The sequence below is a fragment of the Triticum aestivum genome, chromosome 3B (genome assembly GCF_018294505.1).
Source record: "Triticum aestivum cultivar Chinese Spring chromosome 3B, IWGSC CS RefSeq v2.1, whole genome shotgun sequence".
NCBI classification, from domain to species: Eukaryota; Viridiplantae; Streptophyta; class Magnoliopsida; order Poales; family Poaceae; genus Triticum; species Triticum aestivum.
The window spans coordinates 738873818-738882247 of record NC_057801.1 but is presented as its reverse complement, the minus strand read 5'-3'; the positions used below and the strand labels follow the sequence as shown (position 1 = coordinate 738882247).

The following is an 8430-nucleotide window of genomic DNA, read 5'->3' as shown; positions in this document are numbered from 1 at the left end:
AAAGTGCTCATTATAATGTATCTGAATAAATACGTTGTGCTGTGCTGTTAGCCTGTTATTACTGTGCGATATGCTGTGCTGTTAGCCTGTTACTTCGCACACCAAGCAGACGGTTCTCGTTTTACACATCCAGGACCATATTATGCACTGAACATGGCTACATTTTACACACACACACACACACACACACACACACACACATACTTGAGAGGCAAACAGCCAGGTACGGTACGGATTAGGATGAGTCAGATTGGTGAGACATGTGACATGAAGAGAAATGATGCCCAAACCTGTGATGGGCCCGACGTCGCTTGTCGAACGGACGGACACCAGGCCATGGGCAAGCTGAGAGAGGGGCCCATGTCTCTGATGGGTCAATGCACAGGCCAAAACATCACCCTCCCCCTACAGCAAAGGGAGATCCAACAAGATATGCACCATTCTACAGAACACATACTACCACTACATATATGCACATTTGTTGTCCCCAGGCTCATTCATGGCCAGAACATCACCATCATCATCTTACATGATACTCAACCACCAGCATGTGCCATGAAGCTGATGGGCAGCTATTTTGCCACACTTGTTTGGCTTGGCCTCTACATTGCTGGCTTCCATCTGAATTCAGCCCAGGACACTGAATTCGGCGGTTGATGATCGTGCGCCACTCGGCGTCGTCTCGAGACTTGCGAGATGGAAGATCATGCGGGTGTTCTGAAGTTCGACGGCGGTTAGAAGCTGTGGAGCTGGGCGAGCATGGCTACGAGTTCATCGCTGGATGGCCGATCGGCTGGCAACTCCGAGAGGCACACGATGGCGATCCTGATGGCCATCACCATCTCCTCCTCATCGACCTCCTCCCCTACAATGCTGCTGTCCAGCGCTTCTTTCATGTCGCCGGAATGCTGCATGTGACGGAGCCATCGAGCCAGGCTGCCCCGTCCGCTTTCTCCCGAGAAAAATGGGTCCGAGGGGTCTTTCCCAGTGAGCAGAACGCCGAGGATCATGCCGAAAGCATAGACGTCGCACTTATCTGTGTACCTGCACCAGCAAATGTTTGAATCTAAATACTCAGAAACACCTAAGAGCTGAAAAACATATGGATGGCAGTACATGATGTTGAAGTTCTGAACCATCTAACAGAAGAAAAACACAAGCTCTATTAGGATTGACCACTAAAGTTTTTGTTTTTTTTGAAAAAGAGAGCGGCCTCTCCGATTTTCATATATCAGAAACCACAATGTCTGTTACAAGCTACCAGAAAGGAAACCTGACCAGGGAAACACGTTCAGAACGATGCACGCCCTGAGATCTAAAGCAGCCGAGCACAAGCCGCACAGCAGCCCAAAACGCCAAAGGCAACATAGCCCCTAAGCGGAACTATCGCCCAACCTACCAAGTGCAGTGGAATTGAAGTTTTATATTACAGACAGCTAAAGTTGTAAAATTGATGATCAACCATGACAAAATAAATAAATAAATCATGAGTTACTGATCTGGTTAAAGTAGCCTGCTTGAAAGTCCTTTTCTGCACGTTAAATTCCCATAAGTTTACTGATGATGTACTTATCTGAACGAGATTGGAATAAGAATATAGAACACCAATCCTCAAAGCATCTATTCTCTGATTTATATACAAGAGGCTAGAACGAAATATATCGATATTTTTAGTAGAACAGGGGGTGGGCCAACAGCTGTATGTGCTCATGCGGGAATATATGGAAAGCTTAACAATCAAAGGTAATTCAAAAAGGTTAGATGCAGGTTCCCTAACAAAGTAAAGATTCTCCAGTTACAAAAAGCGAAAGCTGGGTACCTTCGATTAAGCCCTGTGGTATTCTTTATTAATATGCTTTATGTCTTCTCTCTTGCTCATTTCACTGATTAAATTCAAATGGCACGGAAGTGAAGTCTACTTATCGTCAACACAGTCAGATAACTAGAAAACCAAATTCAGAAGAGTCTAATGAAAGGAAACAGACAACAGTGTTTGCTAGCCAATTATTACGCACTGTTAACTGGGGACACAAATCAAATGAAACTATGGATGCAAGCAATAATGCAATGGAATGTCAAACACTTGTTTTGGTAGTATATACTATTATATAATGTTGCAATGCTTATGGTTCAAATAAGAAAATGACATGATATTATCACTACACAATTTACACATGTTAGTTGCCAGATGTATAAGTATGTGTTACCAATAATATAATGATTTATAGCTTAAAATTTAAGCTATTCAGTGCCAATAGCAGACATCGCAGATTTCTAGCAATCTGAAATACATTGAGTTGTTTGCTTAGTACCTATAAAATTGAGTATGCAGCATGTGAACATGTACACACATGATATCTGTTTTTAGAAAATACAAAATTTAACAACAAACATCTCAATCCGGCATAAGTTTTATTTTAGAGCTACCTTCCTTGCAGTGATAATGATGCATATCCTAGGTTTAATTTCCCCTCATATCATTTATAATGAACAGACAAGCAAACCAAATTGTCAATTTGAGAAATAGTAATACTGCAATCTGCAAACTACTAAATTTAGCTGAATTGAGCACTGAAAACTGAAAAAAGACAACGCATGGATTTTTACCTGCTACTTTGGTAGCACTCTGGAGCGGTGTAGAGGCTGCCGGACGACTGCGGATCAGGCGAACCGGAATCGATCAGCCTCGCAACGCCGCAATCCGCCAGCACCGGTTCGAAGCCTTCCTCCAGCATCACATTGGACGGCTTGAGGTTGCAATGCAGTATCCTGGGGTTGCACTCGAAGTGCAGGTGGCGCAGTCCCTTGGCCACCCCGGCCGCAATCCTGTTCCTGGTGTCCCAGCTGAGGCTGACCTGCTGCGACCTCACCCTCTTCATCACGTCCTCGAGGCTGCCCCCCGGCACGAAGTCGTAGACGAGCGAGAGCCGGTCGGCGTCGCGGACGTAGGCCTTGAGGCTCATCACGTTGAGGTGCCGCACCCGGGCGAGCAGCTCCAGCTGCCGCTGCACCCTCCGCATGTCGGACTTGGAGTTGGAGCCGTTCGCCGGCCGTGAGGGCGAGGGCGAGGCCTCGGCGCGGCTGGCGGCGGCGAGGTCGAGCACCTTGACGGCGACGGTGAGGTCGCCGTCGAGGTCGAGCTTGTGGTACGTCCCGCGGGGCCCGCGCGCGAGCGGGCGCGCGGAGGGGAGTGCGCCCTGGAGGCTCTTGGGCGAGATTTGCGGCGTGAAGGAGACGGGGCCCCGGGCGACGGCCGGCGCGTTCCCGGCGTGTAGCACGGCGACGCGGATGGCGTAGAGGAAGGCGAGGGAGAGGAGGAAGCCGGCGAGCGAGCCGAGGAGCACGCCGAGCGCGATGCGGCGGAGGCGCGCGGCGCCGCCGGCCCGCGCGTGGGGGGCACTCGGCTGCGGCGGCGGGAGGGGCGCCGCCGGGGACTGGGTGGCGGGCAGGGGCTGGGAGTGCAGCGGCGGCTGGGAGGCGCAGAGCGGGAGGTCGGCGAGCAGGAGGACGAGGAGGAGGATGGCGGCGAGGGTTTTGGTAGGGTTCTTGGTCGCCGCCGCCGTCCCGGCTCCCGGCGCCATTGGATGGACCAAAGAACCGATTTGGCAGCGGAGTGGAGAGAAGAAATAGGATCAAAGATTGGTTTATCAAGATGCCATTTTCTGCATGGTTCTTGCTTATCAACACGGGGGAGATTTATTGCAGTCGGAAGGGGACAGTGAAACGGAAACGAGCAATGAAGAGGGGCCGGAGATTTTGCAGGGGAGGAGCTTCGCAGGGTGCCAAAATTATACCTGACGACGACGACGAAGAAGACGGAAACGGCGAAAACGTCGCCCTGCTCCTCCTCCACAGCAGCAGCAGAGCAGGCGTGCGTGCGAGAGCTCACCGTCACGCGGCCCGCACCTCCTACCAAGACGAGCAGGCGGGCGAGCTTCCTCGGGAGGAGCTTTAAGTCGAAACGGAACGGCGGGGCGAGAAGAGAAACAATCCCAGGCTCTCACGGCGCAGAGCAGGGGGGCAGCAAAGGCATTGGCGTGGGGGAATCAAAAGGGCGAGGGAGGCCTTTTGGTTTTGGGTTGCCGGCGCATCTCGCAGCACGTACGCACGCACGCAGCCACGGGACAGAGCATGAAGACCGGAACCAGACATTCTCCTCCCTCGTCCGTCCGTCCGTCCGCCTGGATTCCCTCCCCACCCCACCACGGTTGGGTTTACCACGGTCTCATTCCTCGGGGTGGCTCTAGCGGCAGCAGATAGCATAGGGACGGGAGACGAGGGGAGGGGGAGCCCGAGACGGAGCAGGGGCGCGTGGATAACCGCGCGCCATGCCCAGACCCTGTCCCCGAAAACCTATTCTAGCCCCTGTCCCTCCTCAAAGTCCCCCACACGCACGACGTAGCGCCACTGTTGCCGCGATCAATTCCCCTTTCCGCCCATATCTGGTAAATTTCATCCTGCGCCGGTAATGGTAAACCGAATTTTGACCGACTGCTTATTAACCTCTCGTTCCTGTGGAAATTTCTTAGCCGCTCCTCTCTGTCAGGGAGACGTGGTTATCCGCTGAATGGACTGTTGCTCGTTTCGTTTGCATCTGCAGAGGGGATGCAGAGAAAATTATGATTAGCGGACCTAGTAGTGGGGTAAAAAGCGGGTACGGAGGGTGGGGGAGGGGAGGTAATTATGCCCCAGGCCCGTACTTTGAGAGAGCATTTGGCTCCTTTTCCCGCCGCTTTCTTTTTGTTCGCTCCACCCTCTTTTCGGCCCTCGCGTTGCCCTGCTGGCTGCCATGTGGGGGCCACCTCGCCCACGTGCCGTGAGACGGGCCCGCCTCTCAGTCTCGTCCCGTGCTTTCTTTTAGAAAATCAATCTCGTCCCATGCGTGCGTGCTTTTTTATTTTTTGAGATTCATGCGTGTGTGCTTTTTTTTAGATAAGCGAGCTTTTTATTTCGAGTAGTAGCAAGAGTGGACAGTCACGCATGCCGTCCAAAATCTAATGCTTTTCTTTCGAACATTGAAGGGCGCCAAAGGAGCATATCTCCAGCTCAACAACAGTTTACAACACGAATAACAAAGCCTGGCAAATGAAATTAGGTAGCGACTGAACTAATTTCACGGCAACATCTGTTCGAATGTGCTGGGTTGACACAATTGAGAATGGGTTCAGTCAAAGATCGGTTCAGAACCTACTAATATGCACGATTTGTTGGGGTCTATCGAGATATTGTTCACCTGAGGTTGCACACCAGTAGAGACGAGAAGATAACCTACTAAGGGCGTGTTCTGAACCCCTCCCAACCCCACCGAATCCATAATTTCAGCTTTTGGAGCCAGCTTGTAACACCCTGGTAGCTAAGCTACAGTAACCACACACTAATGATGCCATGTCATCGCAATTATTTTTCTAAACCTCACTTTGATCCGAACCAAACTCAAATTCAATTTTAAAATAAAGTCAAATTATTATTTCTTCAAGCGGTGAAACAAAAATGTTCCCTGTGTTGCAAAACTTTAATAACTAATTGTCATGAATAAACCAATATTATTGGAATTATTAAAATACCCTTAACATGTTTAAAATTGGACCAACAACTTTTAATTGATCCTTTTCAATTTAAATAAATATTTGCACATTTCAAAATAAGTTCTAACTTGCTGTGCTAGCTCATAGCATTGCAACGTATTTATGTGCAAGTACCTTATTGAACTAAAAATCCTTTACTTTTATAGAAATTGCAAAACAGGAAATAAATAAATGAATAAATAAAGTAAAATGACCTAATCTACTAGGCACATTGGCCCATCTAGCCAAATAGCCGGACCAGCCAACCTCCACCTTTCCTCCCACCTCTCTACAGGAGACAAGGGATCGTGGAGGGCATCCAACCGGCCATGGACGCGCCATGGCGCGTGCCGGCCATCTCCCGGTCCCCTTGGAGTATTAGGCTGAACCCCCCCCCCCCCCCCCTCCTCGAGCCCCTTGGCCAACCCCAGGACTCATCCCTTCTCCCTCGTGTCGCCCCTTCCTTGCAGTATCTGCAGCCGCAACCACCGCCGCCCCCTCTCGTCGATCCCGCGGCCACTACACTCCTTGAGCCTCGTGAGGATGTCCAGAGGCTGCGCAGGCATGGGTTCGAGCTACCTTGTGCGACAACGTCGCCATCTGGCCGTCTTCTTCAACCTCGGGATGCCGGCTTCCATCACCAATTCGCCATCCCCGGTGCTTCCCCGATCCCGGTGGCTTTGTGAGAATTGATTTTACCCCCCCCCCAGCTCGTACACATTTGATCTTAAGCCCCTTTGTTAGTTTGCCTTCCTCTGACCCCTCCCCCCCCCCCCCCCCCGCAGTTCTGTCTAGTTGTTGCTGGTACCCCCCTTTGGCATTGTTAACAACTTTGTTAGTATATAACTAACATATTGAAATAGGAATAGACAAAAGTACCCCTCTGTTTGAAAGTCACATCTCTGTACCTTGTCCGAATTTTGAAACCACAAAATATTTTGGCCAAATAAGAAATGACATGATTTTCTAAAGTTGTGTGCTATGTTTCACAAAAAAAATTGACATGATTTTGCTGTAATCAATAGCCTTCCACACAAACAAGCTGGAAATAATATAGGGTCACAATGATTCAATGATAGCATAGAGAATAAGTCAGCCATGTTCTACAAGACTTCATGACAGCAAAATAAGTGAGTATTTACCTCACATACAGGACTTCATGACAGCAAAATAAGTGAATCTTTACCTCACAGCAAAATAAATGTGAGACTCTACCTCACATACAGAGCAAATAAAAGTGAGTTTGCACCTCACATACACAACAATAAAAGTGAGTCTCCACCCACAGCCGAGTTCATCACAGCCACAAACAAGCTCATAGGTCGCTTAGTTTCTTCCTCTTAGGTGTCATTTTCTTATTCTTTCCTTTTGCTGGAGGTTTTGGTGGTGGGGTAGTAGCTTGGCTCCTTGTGACATGTCCAGGACTAGCTTGAGCTGCAGCTTAGCTTCTTATGACAGCTCCAGGACTGCTACAAGTGGCATCATTCTTGCTCTTGGTTGGTGTAGATGGAACGACATTGCTAACTGAAACATCAAACCATGGAGATGGATTCTTTTTCCCCCTACTTTTCCTACAAAAAGAAGCAATTAGAACTATTTTCATGTAAAAGAACCATGATATTATAGATAGAAAACAACAACAAGTACTACTATGTACCTTTTCTTTGTTCCATTTTGAGGACAGCCAGCTTCTCTATGTCCTACCTCCCCGCATTTTTTGCATTTATTCAAGGATCCTTTCCTTGATCCACCTTCCCACCAACTCTTTATCCTCTGTTTTCTTGTTCTTCCAGCACCTTTCTTCTTGCCTATTGGAATTGGTGGACGCAACACAAAGCCTGTGTCCACGTGTGGCCATTGATTCTTGTCCGTAAGGGGCTCAATTACACCTTCATATGCTGCCCTAAATCTGCTAATTGAGTAGTACTCATGTACATAGTCTTCCATGTTAACAAAGTTGCGAGCTTGCAAGACATTTATGAAGGCTAGTGCATGGTCGCAAGGCTTGCCCGTTTGCTGCCATTGCAGACATGTATACTCATGTGTGAGAGTTTTGACCACATGTCTTTCATCCTCTTTGTTAGCATTTTCACTTCCCCGCTCCAATCAGCTGATGCTTTAGCCTTGAGATGACCTAGTCCTCGAGTCTTTGCATTTAGTTGGTGTATGACAAATGGAAGTATTATCCCTGTAAATCTTTCTCCAATCATTCTTCTCTTTCTAAATAGTTTCATAATCATCTCTCTAATCTTATCAGCTAGCTGAACAATTGGCAAGTCCTTGATATCTCGCACCCAAGCGTTGAAGCACTCGGTGAGATTGTTATTTATGTAGTCACACTTGATGGTTGGGTTGAACATGCACCTCATCCATAATAGATTATCGTAATCCCTAAGGTAAGGATATACTTTCTCGGATGCATCAAATACCTTTGCCATGTGATGTTAGTATTCTTCCGGCCTATATGCCCTAGCAGCAGGCCACAACCTTCCAAACACATCGCCATGAAAATATTTCTGAAAATTATGCCACATATGCCTAAAGCACTCTCGCTGCTTAGCTTGAGGAAAAACCTTCTTAACAGCATTTTCAAGACCCTTGCAAGCATCAGTACAAACAGCCAATACCAGAGGGTCCCCTATTGCCTTCTTCACTTGATTCATGAACCAAGCCCAATTCTCTCCATTTTCAGACTCAATAAAGCAATACGCCACCGAGAACATCCAAGTGTGACCATCCAATGCAGTGACTACAGCTAGCTGACCTTTTCATTTTCCATTTAAATGAGTTGAATCTATGCTAATATATGGCCTACATCCATTCACAAAACCATCTATGCAAGGCTTGAAAGTGATAAATAGCTTGC

The 8430-nt window shown here is 48.2% G+C and overlaps 1 protein-coding gene across 1 annotated transcript; it reads right to left on the bottom strand.

Annotated features, from left to right (window-relative positions):
• Positions 1-263: 263 nt before the first annotated feature.
• On the bottom strand, positions 264-4220 carry LOC123072101 (inactive leucine-rich repeat receptor-like protein kinase CORYNE). Its single transcript, XM_044495660.1, has 2 exons — positions 2608-4220; positions 264-1044 (listed from the first exon to the last, which is right to left on the bottom strand). Exons 1-2 carry the CDS (start codon positions 3579-3581, stop codon positions 735-737), a joined length of 1284 nt encoding a protein of 427 aa, XP_044351595.1. The 5' UTR covers positions 3582-4220; the 3' UTR covers positions 264-734.
• Between the last annotated feature and the right edge of the window lie 4210 nt (positions 4221-8430).